General features: G+C 45.4%; 1 protein-coding gene across 1 annotated transcript in view; it reads left to right on the plus strand.

Annotated features, from left to right (window-relative positions):
• Positions 1-19,213, plus strand: part of PDLIM1 (PDZ and LIM domain 1) — a 45,500-nt gene that overhangs the window by 2,688 nt on the left and 23,599 nt on the right. Inside the window, exon 2 of the mRNA XM_005153868.4 lies at positions 9,008-9,159. Within this exon, the coding sequence (XP_005153925.1) occupies positions 9,008-9,159 (152 nt within the window). The remainder of the gene's footprint in view (positions 1-9,007; positions 9,160-19,213) is intronic.

Consider the following 19,213-nt stretch of genomic DNA (forward strand, 5'->3'; position numbering starts at 1 on the left):
GATTGTCATCTGCCACGGGTTATTAAGGCTTTGGTCTCCTTAAGGTGTGAGATGGGGGGCTACCTGAGGGAATGAGAGGGCAGGGAAGCTGTAGTCAGTGATGAGAGCATTGCCCACAGAGCAGGGAGGATGTGGCCGTCTCTCCCAGCACTGTTATATGTTTGCTGCGCAGGTCGTTGTATGTCCATGGCACAGATGTGCTCATGAGGAGTGCTGTTAGGAGTAGTACACAGGGCTGGGCTGCCTGCCTCGATTGCACTGTGGAGCAGCATCATCCTGCTGCTGCCAGCTGGGAGCACAGCGATTCAGGTGTGTTACATGGGGGACAAGTCCCCTCCTGCATGGTCAGCGGAGCCTGGCTGTGCCTCATCCAGGGCTGCCCATCCCAGTGAGGCACTGATGGGTCACCCTGCTGTTCCAGGTGTGTGCTTGCAGGGTAGCTTATCAGGAGAGAGACATCCATCCAGTCATGGGCCTGAACTGGGTGTTTGCAGCTCTCTTTGAATGAAGATGCCAGAATTCAGCCTGTATTGCCTGCCAGGAGCTCAGATTTGGCTTCTGGCTGTGTTGTCCTTGTGGTGGGCTTGTCTTGGTGTTTATGGCCCTCATCACCGTTGTACCTCAGCTCCTTAATAATGGCTTTTGGCTTCTTAAGCTCCCCTCTCACATGACGTGTTTCATGAGATGAGATGCTGATGAAGTGGAGCTGGCTAAAAAGCAGTACAGCTGATAGACTCCCATCCCCCTCCATCCCTCAGGTAACATGAGCTTTTTCCTGTTTGGTTGCCTTTAATTTTGATAAACACTGGAGATTTCTCTTTCCAGTTGCATATGTACATGGAACTGTCCAATAAACCTTGTTCTTGAGGTGATTTCTGTAGTTTGTGGTGGTGACATGTTTATCTTGAACAGCTGACCCAAAATAAAGGCGTAGGGGAGTTTTGCTCTATATTTTGTCATTTAAAAACCTCCCAGCTTCATTAAGGAGGGGTGACTGTCAGAGTCTGTGGAACTGAACATTTTGTATTGAAACTTAGCAGTTTCCCAATGAAAAAGTGGTTTCAGGACAGCCTAGTTTTGCAAAAGGCAAAATATGAAGTCCCAGTATTATGCTTGTTGCTGAGTTCAACCACAGTAGTGTGAATTCATCCCTGCTTAGTCTGATGATTATCTATTCATGGTATTTTAAAATTTCAGGATTTTTAGCAATTACAGAATTGGAAGATAATTGGGCATTTTTTTTGGTGTTTAGTATTTTTAAGCACGGTCCTCCAAGCCAGCTTTGTAAACTGAAAACCTGATTTAGTGAAAATAATGGGTGTGATGGTTTGAAATCAAGCACAGGACTGAATCCCATGGTATGAAAAGACATTAGGTTTTACTTTGGTATCATCTGACATCCATATCCCTCTCTCAACTGAGCAAAGGCATCCTGGACCTACCAGTGAAAGGAAGCCCCAGTGGTACGGGACACCCTGCTAATGGGCATCTCTTGCGGGGCTCAGTGGGGTGACCATGGCAGTGGATGGGTGGAGACTGAGCTCCATCTGGACCCTGCCAGGGCTCAGCTCTGTGGCACAAGTGTCTGTTCTGGGAGCTGGGCTGCAGCCTCTACCCCACACAGAAAGAAAGAAAAATAACCTGCAGCCATGTTTGATATGTGGGGAGTGCTGGGGCTGGCCAGGGAGGCCCCTGCATCCAGAGGGGAGCTGGAATGCCTCCCCCTCTGCAAAAGAAACATAGGGCGTGGTGGACATGACAGGACTTAGGGTTGGGCTGGTTTTCTTCCTCGGCATAGGGAGCATTGGCTGGTCCCCACTGTGCACACCTATGGTCACTGCCCAGCCCAGCTTTCTTGCCCGTAACAGCAGATACCAGCATTACACTTGGCTCTTGTTCTGAGACTGGCTGGGCAGAGGGAGCTGGCTGGAAAAAGCTGCTAGCGTTTATGGGAAGGTGAAAGTGGCTTTATGTTTCCTGCAATGATGTTTGCTCTTGCACTGCTGCTCCCAGCTGCCAGGCTGGACTGGGGCTGTGGCAGCACCAGCCCTGCTGGGCCATGCTGTGCCGCATTGCCCGGGGTGTCTGGCATAGCTGCTCCATAACTAGACAGTTGATCAGCACCTGTCGAGCACTGGTCATTAAGGTCACCAGCCAAGAGCTTCTGGCCCCAGCAGAATCTGGATTGATGTTTAGAGCCCAGCATGATGCCCTGTGCCTTTTTATGCTGGAGGGAGTCCTGCCTGGTCTGTCTGACTGTGTGGGGTATGGAGAGCAGAGGTTCACATCGCAGTAATTCCTCTATAGACTTCAAAGCCAGCATGAACCTTGGCAGCTTCCTGGGCAGTTGCTGAGGCTGGACAAGCTTTTGCTTCAAAGAGACAAATGGCTGCTGAGGAGAGGAAGGGACTTTGCTGATCTCCCTGGCTGCTGGGGTTTGGCTGAGATGAAATCATCCTGAATTATAGCAAGGGGAAAGCAGCAGAATTTTCTGTCAGTAAAGATGGAGCACTTTGGGACACAGGACAGGTGTGATCTTGCCCAGCCCTCTCTCATGAGTCTGGGGGCAGTTTTATCTTTAGAAAAACATTTAAAAGAATTAGGATATTAGTAAAACGCCTTCTACCAGAGTTACATGCGACATCAATAGGAGCCATAGTTGGACTTTCTGCAGTTCACCTTTTCAGACCAATTTGCCACGATTATGCAGCAACTTGATATTGTCAGACTCTGGAGTACTCATTTCTCTGTAACTCTTCTTTGAGTCCAACCCAAGTTCTTTTCGGAATGGCAACCCACCTTGATACTGATGAGTTTGCCAAAGAACATAGAGAACTCCACTTCGAGAGCACCACTTTGGCTAGCTCTGGAACAGACAGACAGAGCTTTAAATCTCAGAACTTAAGTTGATAAAGGTAAATGTTGGACTTACTGGGAGAGATTCCTTTTTGTTCTGTTATCTGCTTATTCCTAGTTGTCAAGTTACAGATGGTTGCAAGCTTCTTGGAACCTTTTACCTTCAAAACTCACTTTGTCCATCAAGAGATGTATTTGGGTTGTAAAATGCTTCATATTTGAAGGGTGCAACATCAAAATAGCAGCAGCAAATGAATTTTTTATATGTTTTTTTTCCCTCAGTAGTATAAACAGGGAAATTAAAGGAGGCCTTAACTACATAAACAATTGATGTTGTTCTGGGCAGTGACACAGTATCTCTTAGACGGTTGCTGATTACTGGACATGTTGTTTGTTTAGAGGATGAAATAAACCATCAGGAAGGCTCAGCGGATGAGCAGCTCTGTGTAATGTTTGTGAGGTCTTGTAAGAAATCCTTATATTTAATATTTTTTTTAATGTAGGGCATGTTGCAGAACAGGCTGTGAGGCTGCCCTGCAACTCCTTGACCACCACTTGAGCATCTGTCTGAGCAAATAATCCCACATATGTCCTTTTACACCACCTTCCTGAGCTCAGCCCTCTCTGTGCTGTGCCTAATGCCTTCCACTTTCTGTGTTAATAATGCCCATCTGGCTGTCAGAAATAGGCAGGACATGAAGGCAGGCAGGAGGGTGAGGGCAAGCTGGGCTATCACAGAGGGGCTTGTTGTAGTGGAAGCCTAGACCTTGCTGGTGTGGGCTGATGCTCAGGGGTTTCACTAGCTAGGGGCTTATCCACTGTCCCCTTCTTTCCTTGTGATGGTGTAGTGTGGGCCTTTACAGAGCAGCTACAGAGCTGTGGGCTACAGCAGTGTCAGACTGTAATGGTCCAGAGAATGGGAGCAGCTTGTGAGGAAAATCTCCCAGAGCCGGTTGTAAGAAACTGGCTTGTCATTCCCCCTTCCCCTAAAGAGAAGGGATGGGGAATGTGTTTGCCTGAATTTTCTCATAGCCTCTGATCTCTGGTGACCCAGCTGCATGCTTTTGCTGGGAGAAATTGTGACTGCTTAGCATAATACTCCAGTGCTAAGGACATTACTCATGGTAAAAGAGCAGTGTGTGTGGGTTGGGAGGATTAAGCTGCATGTCAGAGTTGTCTAGTTGTCACTGGTGGCCTCAGAAGTATGTTGCTGCATGTCTGTTCTGTCCCTTGAAGACGTAGCTGGGTTTTCCTTGCAGGTTCAGAGAGGTGCTACTTATCAGGATCTTTGTCTTGGCTGATGTTAACTTTCTCATTCTTATCTCTTCACCACTTCTTGCTATGTGTGTCTAGGTGTGGAGTGATGGGTGGTGCCAGAGGCTGCAGGGTCTGTGAGAAACTGAAGGGCTGATGAAGTGAGCAAGTAGTGTGCCTGAATCCATGGGGGAGAATGCCAGAAAGAATTGAATGAATTTTAGACCCACCCATCTGTGTTGACTCACATGGGGCTATGTTATGCTGCTTTTCATAGAAATGCTTTCCACCCTTTCTTCCTTTCATTTGCTGTGAGCAGCAGCTTCCCTTAATATATCCACTGCTGCCTCAGATCCTCGCCTGCCATAAGAAAAAAAGCACTGTATATCCCTGTCCAGGGACTTCAAATGTTCAAAGTTAGCATGTATGGAAGTATGGAAGTAATTGCATCAAATGTAAAACATATTTGTGTTAGGCTAGCTCTGGAACAGGTAGAAGTTTTATAAAGAGGGCTTGGGAGCTGGGTAAACAGCCAAATATATCTTCACTCCTCCAAATATATCCCTCCACTAAATAAAAATATTTCCTTTTCTATTGTAAATGCATTTGCCCAAAGACTAGCTGAAGACTTGATATGTCATAGCAGAATCTTTCATTTGCTGCTTGGCTGCCAGTGCAAGGGGACTATAGCTGACAAACCCCCTAGTAGACAGAAATGTGAACTTTGCAAAGTCACAGTGGTGTTGGCAAGCAGAGCCCAAAGTGTGTGTGCAGGGAAAGTGAGGGAAACTAATAATTTTCTACTCACTTCATAATTACAGAGCTTTATATATCTATATCAATCTCTGTGTGTGTACACGTGTGCACAAAGCTTCACTTGGTAGTATAAGAAGATAATGTCTGTTTTCCTTCTATCCATACCAACCCTCAATCTGTGGGTCCTCTTGAAAAAAAAACAGTGTTCAAGCCTATAACTGGTTTAAACTGTAATCTACCACACTGAGCTCTGCATGAGTATGGAGTGCACAATCAAGCCTACAGATTATAGAGATTATTTGTTTCTTCCACATGCTGGCAAAAGTGTCTGAGCTGGTATCAGGGACCTAATTTGATAGGTCTGGTTATAGGTATCTAGATTTGTGGTAGCCCAGATTTCTTACACAGAGACACCAGTCAAATGGCATCACTGCAGGCGGACTCTGGTGACCTCTAGGACCTATTTTGGATACAGTATGAAGCAGTGTTGTTCAACCTGTCTCAGCATTGTGTGTTCAGCAGTGAAATGAGCTAATGGTAAAGTGTTACACAATTGCCTGGCAGCAGCCACCACAAGGTAGAACAAAGCTCCTTTCCAAAGGAAGTCCTTGGGCATGATGTTACAAGGTGTGCAGAGCTTTATTCACAGATACTGTCCCTGGAGCTGGGGGCTCCTGGGGCCCTGTGATGCTGCCCATATCCCCTCTGCCAGATGCTGCTTGACCAGTGGGGGAAGACAGGGAGCTCTTTTGAAGGAGACCAGAGAATGTACCTTTGCATGAGACTTGTACAAAGTTGTGTTTGCAGGTTTTGTTCCTTGCAGTGTCTTTCAGCCCTCCTCACCTTCCCATGCAGCAGTACAGCTCTGTCTGCTCAAAGGAGAGAGGCTGGTGCAAAGCTTTAAGTCATCTGAGAGGGGAGCAGGACCAAAGCTGTTTCAGGCAGAGCAATATTCACTGGATGCCTGTGAGCCTGAAAGCTTTTGCTCATTTTTGGAGTCCTTTTGGTTGGGTTGTGTAAGCTGGCTGGTAGCTGTCAGTACTCTGAGAGCCTCAGCCTTCCCTCCCCAGCTGTACTCCTGTCCTTGCTGTTCACCATGGCCAGGGAGAGATGGGACAAAAGTAAAAGCAGGAAAAGGTCTTCCCAGTGACAGCACTCTGCTCTTAGTAACAGGAATGTTTTTTCTTTCCTGGCCTAACTGGTAGGTGAGCAGATCTCAAAAGAGCGGTGACAGCACTGAGATAAGCCCAGACCTTACTGCGAGGGGGGAAAGGAATGTTATTAGTAGCTGTAAATCATCCTGAAAGATTGGGGGATGGGTTCACTGCAGTACAGTGCCTTTGTGCAGACATGCTTGCTCAGAGTAATCCTGGCAGGGAGTACAAGCTGGATGTTGTAGGGGAGCAGTTTGTGGATGGTTGCATTTTAGGGCAAGTTATTTCCAGAATTGAAGAAACGGGATTTTAAAGCATGTTTCCTTTTGGCAAATTCGCTTATCTTTTTCATTGCTGTGCATCATTGTAGCTTCCCCTCAGGGGAGAGGTTTGTATGGTACCTGAGTGGATGTAATCGCCCTTATGCTACCAGTGGCTTTTATCTGATGGAGAAGAGCACTCACATTTCAAATTCCTCTGAAGTGGACACAGAAGGGGAATGTGACACCACAAGCACTGGCTTGAGATATTACTGTGAATGCCACTTGCTCATCCCCATTGCTCTTGGGAATTTCTTCAGGAGGCTTCAGTATTTAGTGTCCCTGACTGATCTGGCTCAGCTGCTCCTTGTGGTACAGGATCATTTCTAGCAACCTGCCACATTGTGTAGATTGTTGGTCTTTAAAAGCTATATGGCCGAGCCTTCAGCAGGGTTTCAGTGGTGATGTTAATCCACATTTACTCTTCACCCTTTGGCAGTCTTGTTTGATCAAAAATGAATCACAGTAATAGTGTGCTGAGCTCAGTGCTCCTCACAGGAGTGAGTAATGTGTTGCTCTCCCTCCTTTGGTAGTAGAGAAGGTAAAGGCACCAAGAAACCAAGTGACTTGGACAAGGCCAAGTGACCCACAATGCATCTCCTGCAGGCTGCCTCTGGTGTGGAGATGTCTTTAGGGATCTATCTCATGTTTTCTAAAATGACAGCTTCCAAATCTGGTGTGAATATGGGTGACTTCCAGTGCTCAAGATTTCTTCATGGCTTCTAGCTGTCCCTGTCACAAGGTTTGCATGAAGGGGTTCTCAAAGCAATGCATCCAGTGGAGCAGCAGCAAGCTACACTCAGTGGTCTTAGTAGGTCACCAGTCAGCTGCAGGCTGCAGGTTGGGAGATGATGATCTTCACATTTAAAGCAGATTTTCTATATCCATCTGGTGACTTGTCTGGTAATTTCATTAGCACTTCTTCTGTCACTTTGTATTCTGCTTTGAAGCATTAAAAGTGGTGAGCAGGTATTTGGTTGACCTATCTGATGATCTTTGGGGAAATATTGAGCACCTTGGCTAACCTTGGACATCCGTGATACACATCTATGTCCTTCCCGTTTCCATGAAATACTATCTTAGTGGAGAGGTGAAATAAAGAAAAGCAGTTTATGATCTTCCCTCTGGTTAGGGAAAATTTCCCACTACAGTTGTCAGGTGATGTGCTGAACAGCCTCAGTTTTGGCCCAGGGAAAGCAGTGATTGCAGCTAATGTGTGTCACCTCCAGGACATGAAGGTTTCCCTACGGGCAATGATTTGCCATCCAATCCCACACTAGGAATCTCTAAATCTTGTGAACAATGTTTATTTATGTATGACAGCTCTGCTGGGTTTGCTCAGCTGCTTTCCAGCATGCTGAAACCTAGCATGAATGCATAGAATGAACACCAGTTGCAACAGACTCATAAATGAGGTATGTCTCAGCTGTGAGGCATGTTTTAATCTGTATTTGTGTCTGACATTAGCCCACCCTTCTAATTTCCTCTGCTTATTAAATAATTGATGAGAGCCCACAGTAATCATTATGCTTCTTCCACAAAATCATTAAGACTGCACAAAATCTTATGTAATGTTTGCAAAGCCACAGACAAATGTGACATTCTTCACCCTCTGCCCAGGCAATAATTCAGTCCCAAAGAGGTCTTGGTTGTTAAGAGGACATCCCTTTAAAGGAAGTAGGAAAAAAATAAATGAGCCATTTAGCTGATTTCTTGGAAATGCCAAGTTTCAGCTGGGACCTTCTTTTTCATGAGGAGTATCATAATGATGGCGTTAGTGTCTTCTGCTTGGGATCTCCGAGGTTACGCTGAGCTCCTTCCCATCAGTGATTTCTCAGGTAGAGCACAGCACCTCTTTAGCCGTGCAGTGCTGTAACTGGGAAGCCAAGCACCACACATGCAAGGAAAGGGAGGTGTAATATGACAGAATGTGTCAAGCTAAGCTGTGGTCAGCATGGAAGGCTGCAGATGATGTTTCTTTTCCAGAAAATATCTTCAGGTTGTGGTTTAAAGATGAAGTTACCGATGCCTTTCTTCCTTCCAGTCTACTTATTAGATAAAGCACTGCTTTGGGATTGATCTTACTGAAGTCAGTGAGTGTTTGTTGCAGTTGTTCCTGGCAAACCCAGTTCATTACAACTAAAGAAGTGATCCAAAATCTCGACCCCAAATGTTTCTCCCAAGGACAGAAACAAATGAGATAATGATGCAGATGGAGGTGTTTGTAATTGGCATTGATTATATTGCAATGACACTGATCCTCTTTTTTGTCACTTCCATTCTTAAGGACTCCAACTTCCTGACTGTCCTCCCACCTTCTGTTAGGAGAGGCCTTCTCTGTCCAGCAAAGAACAGTTGCTTTCTGTACAATCTCACTCTCTAGCACAGAGAAAATTGCCTTAAGTAAAAATGTAATTTTTGGTATTTACTTGCTATCCCCTCCCCAGACTGTGGGTGCTGAAACAGAATCCTGCCCCTAATACTGAGGAGTAGCTGAGGGACCCAAATAGATTTCTGCTGAGCATTTACTTCCATGAATTTTCACCTCTTTGCTTCCAGGTACCAGTGAGAAAAACCCTGAGTGCTCCAACTCTCTGGGGCTTTTTTCAATGTTTCTATGGAAAGCTCTTCATTGAAAGTCCAATCACTCTTTTTGTTTTCTCTTAGGTGACTCCAGGTAGCAAAGCTGCAGTAGCCAACTTGTGTATAGGAGACCAGATCATAGCTATTGATGGAGTTAACACAGATAACATGACGCACCTTGAGGCACAGAACAAAATCAAGGGTTGCACAGATGAACTAACTCTGACGGTCAGCAGGTACATAACTGAGCGAGGCGGGGTGGGGAGAGGGAGGGAGGGAGGGATTTGGGGTGGGCAGTAGCTATGTTTTGGGTTAACAAAAGACTTCTGGCTGGTTTGTTTAATTTGACCTCTTAGTGCTTTCTCTGGTCAGACACTGTATAGCAGCTCCATTTCAGCCTTTAATCCTAATGCAGCTTGTGTTTCCTGCACTTTGACCTTATGAAAACACTTTTCCCACTGAGAAATTGGCTGATAATTTGTGGCAGGGTCTGGCAGCTTGTGCTGTTGCTCCTGACAGCAATCCAGGAGGTTTCTTGATTGTGTGGAAGACAACTTCCTTCTGCAAGCAATAAAGGAGCTGACAAGGAGAGATGCCCTGCTTGACCTCGTGCTCACCAACAGGGAAGGGCTCATTGGAAATGTGGCTCTCCAGGGAAGTCTTGAATGCAGTGATCATGAGATGGTCGAATTTGAGGTCCTCAAGACAGTGAGAAGAGCGTGCAGTAAGCTCACTGCCCTGGACTTCAAGAGAGCAGACTTTGGGCTCTTCAGGAACCTGCTTAGCAAGGTTCCATGGGATATAGCCCTAGAGGGTAAGGGGGGCCCAAGACTGTTGGTTGATGTTCAAGGATCACCTGCTACAAGCTCAGGAGTGTTGCATCCCAACTAGAAGGAAGTGCAGCAGGAGGGCCAGGAGACCTCCTTAGATGGATAAGGAGCTGCTGAGAAAAATTCACATGAAAAAAGAGGCTTATAAAAGGGGGAAGCAAGGACAGGGGGCATGGGATGAATACAGGGATGTTGTCAGGGTAGTTAGGGACCAAGTTAGGAAAGCTAAGGCCCAATTGGAGCTAAACTTGGCAAGGGATGTTAAAGATAATAGGAAGGGATTTTATAGGTATGTAGCAGCTAAAAAACAGACTAAGGACAATGTAGGCCCCCTCTGGAAACTTTCAGGAGAACTGGCTACACAGGACTTGGAAAAGGCTGCGGTTCTGAATGGCTTCTTTGCCTCACTCTTCACTGGCAAAGGCTCTGACCGCAGCACTCAAGACTTGGAAGGTGGATGCAGGGACTGTGAAAACCTAGGCCTTGGGACCACTGTACAAGAGGATCTGGTTCGAGACCATCTTAAGAACCTGAATGTACACAAGTCCATGGGCCCTGATGAAATCCATCCGCAGGTCCTGAAGGAGCTGGCGAATGAAGTTGCAAAGCCACTGGCCATCATATTTGAAAAATCATGGCAGACAGGTGAAGTTCCCAACGACTGGAAAAAGGGAAATATAACCCCCATTTTCAAGAAGGGGAAAATGGATGACCTGGGGAATTACAGACCAGTCAGTCTCACCTCTGTGCCTGGCAAAATCTGGGAGCAGATTCTTTTGGAAGGCATGATATGGCACATGAAAAACAGCAAGGTGCTTGGTGAAAGCCAGCATGGCTTCACTAGGGGGGAATCCTGCCTGACCAATTTGGTGGCCTTCTATGACAGGGCTACAAAAGTGATGGACAGGGGTGGAGCAGTTGACGTCATCTACCTGGATTTGTGCAAAGCGTTCGACACTGTCCCACATGACATCCTTGTCTCTAAATTGGAGTGTCATCAATTTGATAGGTGGACCACTGGGTGGATAAAGAACTGGCTGGATGGTCGCACTCAAAGAGTTGTGGTCAACAGTTCAATGTCCGGCTGGAGACCAGTAACGAGTGGTGTCCCTTAGGGGTCGGTGTTGGGACCGGTCTTGTTTAATATTTTTGTTGCTGACATGGACAATGGAATTGAGTGTGCCCTCAGCAAGTTTGCCGATGACACCAAGCTGTGTGGTTGGGTTGATACGCTAGAGGGAAGGAATGCCATCCAGAGGGACCTTGACACACTTGTGAGGTGGGCTGATGCCAACCTCATGAAGTTTAACCATGCCAAGTGCAAGGTCCTACACCTGGGTCAGAGCAATCCCAGGCACAGCTACAGGTTGGGCAAAAAGGAAATTCATGGTAGTCCTGCGGAGAAGGACTTGGGGGTGTTGGCTGATGAGAAAATGAACATGAGCCAGCAGTATGCACTCCCAGCCCAGAAAGCCAACCGTATCCTGGGCTGCATCAAAAGGAGCGTGACCAGCAGGTCAAAGGAGGTGATCCTGCCCCTCTACTCTGCTCTCGTGAGACCTCACTTGGAGTATTGTGTGCAGTTCTGGTGTCCTCAACATAAAAAGGACATGGAAGTGTTGGAACAAGTCCAGAGGAGGCCACGAGGATGATCAGGGAACTGGAGCACCTCCCATATGAAGACAGGCTGAGAAAGTTGGGTCTGTTCAGCCTGGAGAAGAGAAGGCTGCGTGGAGACCTCATAGCAGCCTTCCGGTATCTGAAGGGGGCCTACAGGGATGCTGGGGAGGGACTATTCATTAGGGACTGCAGTGATAGGACAAGGGGAAACAGGTTGAAACTTAAACAGGGGAAGTTTAGATTGGATATAAGGAAGAAATTCTTTACTGTGAGGGTGGTGAGGTACTGGAATGGGTTGCCCAGGGAGGTAGTCAATGCTCTATCCCTGGCAGTGTTCAAGACCAGTTTGGATGAAGCCTTGGGTGATATGGTTTCGTGTGAGGTGTCCCTGCCCATGGCAGGGGGTTTGGAACTAGATGATCTTGAGGTCCTTTCCAATCCTAACTATTCTATGATTCTATGATGGGTCTTGTGAAAACTCATAAACAACTGGAACCTGGGTGGTTTTGAGGGTGCTGGAGATTTATACTTCCTCTTGGTTTGAATTGTAGCCTTGGGTCCCAGCACTTGTCAAAGTAACATGACAGATGCAACATGGCATTTCTAGTTGCTCTGGAGTGAGTTTTTCCTGTGGCTGCCTCCTCCCAGAGCAGTCATCCATCAGCATCATGGCAGATGCAAGGGAAGTGCTTTCAGGAGTGCAAATGCATGACAGTAGTTTAATTGTTTAGGGCTTTTCCGCGATAAACAGAAGTCTTTTACCATAGCAATTACGATGCCAGTTCAGCAGGCATTTCCCAGTTCAGGAAGAAGAGATGGGTCTTGGCCAAAAAAAGCCTGATAATTCATTGAGGGAATTCACAGAGGGAAGAAGAGAGCTCAGTGCTGGCAGTGTGAATGGGTGGTGAGCATTGCAGCAGCCTGTTAGCCCCAGAGTTTCTCATAATGGCCTCTGACTTGGCAGCCTGTAATCTTCCTGCAAAAGAGTGCTCCTTTTCCTCTCTGTAATATCCGGCTGCTTGACTTAGCAAACCAGTGCCATGTGGCTCTGGCTGGGAGAGAGGAGGGGAGGCTAGGGCTCTTTCAGCCTGCGGGCAAACTCACTCTTACAGATCGTTGAGTCTGTAAAATGCGTTTGCTAATGTTAATTAAAAAGTCATTAACTTCACAGCTACCCCTATGCACGTTTCATGGGCCTTGTGTATGGAAGCTGCCCAGGGAGAGATTTCTAGCTGGATGTGCAGCTGTGTAAAATGATGCAGGGACTTTGATTTAGCAGAGCTCAATTCTTTTTCAAGACCCCCTTTCAATGACGTAGCATGAGTGTGTGTTGGACGCTTCTGCTGCTGTACTGGTTGATGAGCACTGCTTACAAAAGGGACAAGGAGTGTGAAGACCACAAGGATGTGAAAGCGTTGATCTGACTACTTACCCACTTCAGCATTTGATATTGCTACTCATTGCTCTACATAAAATCCATTTTATATGATTCTGGGGGACTTGAAGTCTTTGGTCATCCTCCTCCTTGGAAGCAAAGCTCTGCTTAGGGAAGAATTTCTTACTCTTTGGGTACTTGATAGCTTGACAGCTGCTAGAGATGTGTTTGTATTGGGGAATGTGATACTGCAGCAGGCTTTCTTAGAGGAAAAACTGTTCTTTAATGCCAAAAGACAACAGCATGTATCATGTGGTCTTTCCTGGTTGTGCTCTGTTGAGAATAATTTATCCCTAGCACCCAGCTGTCTCCTCCTGGCCCCCTGTAACTGTGTTGTTCCAAATGCAGCTGGACACAATTGTCAGAATTGTTATGTCTCTGTTCTTGCTGCTGAGGCTGAAGACCTTTACTTTGCAGTCTAGGGCCAAGAGCTTAAAATGGAAGATCTTACAAGAAGCCTAGAGGGGTGATGTTTTAAAACAGTTGGAACCCATGCTTCATCTTCCTGTTCAGTTTAGGGTAGAGGAAATGGGTGAGGAAAGCTGACTGGGTCAGTGGTCAGCCCCCCTCTGTGAAGAAGGGGAGCTACAGAGGTGGAAAGGGTGGAAGGCACTTTGGAAAAGAAGTGCCATCTGAAAAAGTGGTATGGCTTGGACTCCCTGAACCTGGTGGGCAAACTCTGTCAGTAAGGCTTGACTGTACAGTTAGTGAGGAAGGCTGACAGTACAGTCAGCTCAGAGCTGGAAGTTTTTTTCTTGGTCAAAGTAGCTCTGTAAGTATTTGGCCAAGTATGAAAATGAAAGTGTAATGCTTCAACATCACCAGCTCTCGGGTCTGGTCTTCAGGCTCTCCAGTTGTAGGTTGTTGTTGAGTCAGTTGTACCAAATAGCTGTACTGGTAAGGATCACTGGTCTGCAGTATCTCTGCTGCAGAAAGCCTTTAGCTACAAGTGGCTGGAGGCTGGGAAAGTTTTAGGGAAGTACTGCACTATGCCTGCCTCTTGTGCTCCTTCTGTGGACCAAAGCAAAGTTTATATGTGTTCTGCAAATATGCAGTCCTCTTTTCTCTTTTAATGGAAGTCAAGTGGTTAAGATGTCTTCATGTTTGGCCGTACTGATGATTATTTAAGAGAAGTGTAAATGTAGAAAATTGAAAGGACTTAAATACTTCTGGTAAAGGAAATGTTGTTTGCAGTGTGTACTTGATTGTGAGTATCAACAGCATTCCAATGTTTCCTGTTTCGGTATTTTCCTTAACGATGGTAACAGTCCAAAAATATTTCAGATCAGATTGTAGGCAGGATATCTAGCTTTAACACATGTCACCATTAAAAACGGATCAAATTACTAGCTCAAGAAAACATGCCTGGTCTGCTTTTTCGCCCAAAGGTGCAAATCTGTTAATTGCCTAGGATTTAAAACCCAGCCACAAATTGCTTTCCCTGGATATGCTTTTTTTAAGCAGGGTTGCCAGGTGCTTTACTGTTTGATGTGTGAAAAGTTGAAAGGGTCTGTTTTCAGCCTCAAAAGTGGGTATTCAACAATGTTGGCTCATACACCGAATTCCTGCTGAACTTAACATGTCTGGCAGCTCCCTGCCCTTTTCTGAGCCTGTATTTGTTCATTCATTTTGCTTTTTGTTTAAGGCTAGGGACTGCTTTTAGAAATGTAGTTCTCCAGGAAATCAAAATAAAGGTTCCATTATTGACTTCAGTGGTGTAAATTCAAGCTCATCACCATGGTTTTGTATGGTACATGGAGAAAGACTGACCTACAGCAGACCGTGTGTTTCAGTCAACTCAAAACCACCTGGTTGATAAACTGAGAGATTTCACAGACAAATTTTTGAGCTTCTTCCATTCTTAGGAAAAACAAAGTTTTAGATCTTGTGTCTTTGAGAAGAGCTGCTCTTCTCCCCTTCTCCCCTCCCCCATCTTTTCCCAATTAGGGTAGCATGCTAAGGTCAAGCAAAGCCTCCCCATAGTCTACACCCCTTCCAAGCTTACCTCTGGTTTTCCTTTAATGGGGGTAAGCAGCAAGACCTGTCCAACAGGCTGGAGAAAGCTATCAACTGCCTATGGAAACTTGGTGTATTTTGGGAAGGACACTTGCTCTGATGAAGAGCACTCAAATAAGGGAAGGCTCAGGAGGAACAAGCTCCTACAACAACATTCCCCTGATAACCAAAAGATCCAGGCATTACCAATGTCAGTGATAATGTTCATGATGAATTTGACATGAACATCTGTGTACCTGTAGCGGCACATGTACAAAAGCAAGCAAATACTCATTGAAGCACAGGCAAAACTTGTTTCTAAAACGAATGGCTTTTTGCCTGTGGCTTTAGTCACCAAATGGGTGGTGGAACTGTGCAGCCCTGAGCAATTTGAAGGTACAGTGGGTGGTTTGGAGTTTTTTGTTGGTGGGGGTTTTCTTGGTGGTTGTTTTTTTTGTTTGTTTGTTTGTTTTCTTCCCCAACAAAAAACAAGTGTTCCTACAGGGAGTCTGTCCTTACCTCTATGTTTGGAGGCAGGTTGGGGATGGTAATAAGAGAAGAATATTTGTGAAAAGGGACTGCAAACATGTAATCTTTTGTTCTGCTCTTAATGTCCTTTTCTTCAATTTTCAAGCTGCTTTTCTGCAGCTCTGCTGCCAGCATATAATATATTAATGCACCATTTTTGCTTGCAAAGCAGGCTGTTACTTTGCTGAAAGCGATGCCAAGGAATGAAGTTATGTATTTGCTTTTTGAAAAGTGATGGGATTGGTGAAGTCAGATCTGCTACCAGTACATGTTAAATGCATTGTCAGAAAGGATCATGTGTAGATGCTTATGAAGAAGTAGAGAGCATCTGTGCAATGTCATCTGCATTTTATTCGGGAGGTTCAGTTGCACTCTTGCTTGCTCCAACATGTTTGCAGGTTTTGGCTTTGGGTACTTAGTTGCACAAAGCCGCAATAGACTTGAATTTGTGTTCTAGGAAGTTGGTGGAATCCATTGACTCATTTAGGTTTGCTTTTTGCTTCCCTGCCAAGAAAAGTTTTCCAGCTCTGTCATCTTACTAATAATTCCTCTGGCCCTGGGAAAAGCCGATGCTCTGCTTGCAGCTATATTAGGGCATGCAGATGGCCTGACCCTCTGTGGCATCTCACAACCTTTCCATGGCTGGTGTGGTGCTTCCAGCCCTCCTGGGTACATACTGGCAGCTTTTACTAAGGATTGGCAAGTTCAAAGTCAGTAAACCACTGATTGTGGTTTACAGCCTCTCAGGTGAGGCAAAAGTAGTTAGTTAACTCTGTAGCTGGCTAGTGGAAGAACAGTGTGAGTTTGAGCACTTGGGTGTGTTTTATCAGTCATAGCTCTGTAATGAAACTGCTTATGATAACTTCTGTTGCTGCTTCTATGTAGCTGGAGCTGCCCTTTTGGTTTTAGTAGCTGAAGTGCAAGGAGCAGTGGGGCCATGTGTGAAGGAGTGAATTTGGGGCCTCTTGTCTCTAGGAAGTTGTGACTAGCATTGCTGTTTGAATTGGCAATAGGCTGCATGCCGCTGGAGTACAGCTTTGTTTGCCAAAGAGAGTAATTCCATTAATGGATGGTTGCTAAAAGTGACTGCTCATGTGTAAATCCAAGGGCATGTACTTTGCAGTTGTTGCAGCTCATTAAAAGGTACCTTCTTGGTAGCCTGAGAACTCTTGTAGCTAGTTTCTAAACGTTATTAAAAAGCCTGTCTAAAAACTCTGGAGAGGGTTCAAAGAGTAATTCTCTAGGTCTTTCCTAATATTTTCTGCTAGCAAACTTTGTGTTTTACAGGGAAGTTTTCAATCTGTATGTGTTTATACTTTGCTATCTCAGTCATGTCCATCCCAGTGTTTGAAATGGGAATGTAAATGTGACATTCTTTTCTTCATGGAACTTACACAGTTCCTGGTGCACAGAAATAGACCCTCGTTTTCCAGCTCTGAATTTTTCCTTGAAGCTATGGCACAGCTCTGCATGCAAAGCAATGATAGCAAAATCTAGGTTCTTGTAATGTTTATATTACACCATGTTCAAGCCAAGCTTCTTGAAAAATGTTGTATTTTGTAAATACCTCTCCAGATCCCTGCCTTGACTTGCATTCAGTTTCTTTCCTTCCCTTCCTACCAGTACTTCCCCATCCAAATTAGAATCAGAGAAATTCCCTTCTAATCATTGGTCTTGGTTTCTGCCTTGGCGAAACAGCTCATTCCCTGGCCCTGATTTGGTTGCTTTCTCTCCTGGAGTAAGGAAAACAGCATGGAAATGTAAACTGCAAACATGACGAAGTTTGTATATCCATGTGCCTGCAATTAATTTGCTTGACACTTGTTTCCAGGCTTGTTTGTGTCATGTTTTTGTATTTTCTTTCTGCATTGTTTAAGTGGTGCTCTCTGCTGGAGTCTTATTTGAAAAAATATGCATTAGAAACCGTATTAGAAATACTCATCAGTTTAAGTTGGAGCCTGTGAGATCCTATGGGACTTTCACCAAAGATGGGGTGGGTTTCCACAGTATGTTGTGGAGAGGCAGGTCTGGTAGCCCTGCTAGCATGGCCATGCTCTGTGGCAGAGGTGCAGTGAGCATGGAGGTAGTTTTGTGGCTGGGGATCTTCTCTCCCAAATCAGGGGAAAATTCCTTCAGAAAACTAGTACAGTCCTAGCTGTAGAAGCCTGCTGTGAGCTAAGGCACCATTGCGAAGGCTGGGTTTGAGCTATGTACTCTGATGCCTGTTCCCAGCTTCATATAAATAAGATATAAAAATGTAGATAAGATACATACATGATGAGTCTAATGAATCCATCCTACTGTCTGTATCTTATGCCCACATGTCCCAGTCTTTCAGAAAGTCCCTGTCTAGCAGTGGGACTGGAGGTGAAGTTTTAAGTGCTGCTTTTCTTTCTCCTCCATGCTTCAGTAAAAGTGCAAGCACTGACACCAGGAACAGATGCAGAAAACCCTTGCTGAGAGCTGGAACCATCGTGGTTCTAATGATGACCTGCAGACTATGGGCTCCACTGGCAGTGTGGTGGGATGGGGCATGCACCTTTTCAAAGCTAGATAAAGGCAGGGAAGCAAAGCTGTCTCCTCGTGGTGGCTTCACTGGGGCTATAAATGGGCTGCTGAGAGTGGCTGAAGGGCTTTGCTGCAGCTGTTGTGAAGACAAAGGGAAGCTTTATCCTTCCAGCCTTAGAGGGACAACCATGCGGGCTATTTAACCTTTCTGTTTGGATAACTTTTAAACTGGATTGAAAGTAAAGCCTGGAGTGACCTTGCTGCTTCCATTTATATCCAGTGACAGATCAGAATGGCAGCAAGCTGGGAAACAAACTTGAGCTTTTGCTTTGCTAATAAATAAGAGAGAAAAATCTGGTAAAAAAAACCCCAAAACAAGACAACTAAACCCCAGTCTCTGCTGTAGTTGGCCATAGCTGCCTCTGCTGTGCTAGAGACCAGTGTGCTGTGCCACCTCAAATGCACTGAGTGGGGGGCAGTGGGATGAAAGCAAGTGCCTGAGAAGTCTCCACTCTGCATTCACACATTGGCCTGCTTTGAGCTTAAATTTCCAGTCCGAGTAAGGCCTTTTGGTAATTCTGACATCTGATAATATTAAACTGCTGTAAAAAAGATAATGCTACCTCAAAATTACTTAGAACACTGCTAGTGGGAACCGGCATGTGGATGCCTCATGCCAGAAATCAGCTGAAGTGTTAAATGCTCTCTGACCTGCTCTTTCATCTCTTGATGAAGCAGCCAATGTCCACTTGCTTGCAGTCTGGCTGGCAGGGTATTTGATTTCCATATACTTTGATGTGTTCCTTGTTTTTCCAGAGGAGATAAAATTTGGTCACACATGAGTTCAAAACACTTTCAAGGAATAAGGTTTTGTATTGTTCAACAGGCTGCTCTGCTCTGCAAATACAATTTTCAAGTGCAAAAACCTCTATCTTAGATATGGCTGTGACTGTCAGGGTCAATAGCCATAATCTGGGTAAAACTGCTTAAAGTGTGGATTGCCAGAAGCAAGGAGGGATTGATTGTTTTATACTCACCTGGGGTATGTTGTGCATTCAGTAGCAGTAGCTGTTGAGACAAGATAATGATTAGATTGGCATAGATCAGATCCCATGCAGCTGTTACATTCATATTTGTTAGTCTGTGTGTGCCATAAATTGCCAGATGTCAGGATTTGGGTGACAGGTTCTTGGGTATTAGCACTGTGGCTGGTCCTGCAAGATGCAATAGCCTGGAATCAAGGGTTTGCTGTACCTGAATGCTTGTAAAGGATATCTGGTGTGACCTCTATCTTTGTACTTTCCTGTGAAAGGGGGTGCAGCACAGCAGACTTAATTCAGGTTTCTTCTGTGTAAAGTCCAGAGTGCAATAGAG

Source organism: Melopsittacus undulatus, chromosome 4 (assembly GCF_012275295.1).
Source record: "Melopsittacus undulatus isolate bMelUnd1 chromosome 4, bMelUnd1.mat.Z, whole genome shotgun sequence".
Taxonomy (NCBI): Eukaryota; Metazoa; Chordata; class Aves; order Psittaciformes; family Psittaculidae; genus Melopsittacus; species Melopsittacus undulatus.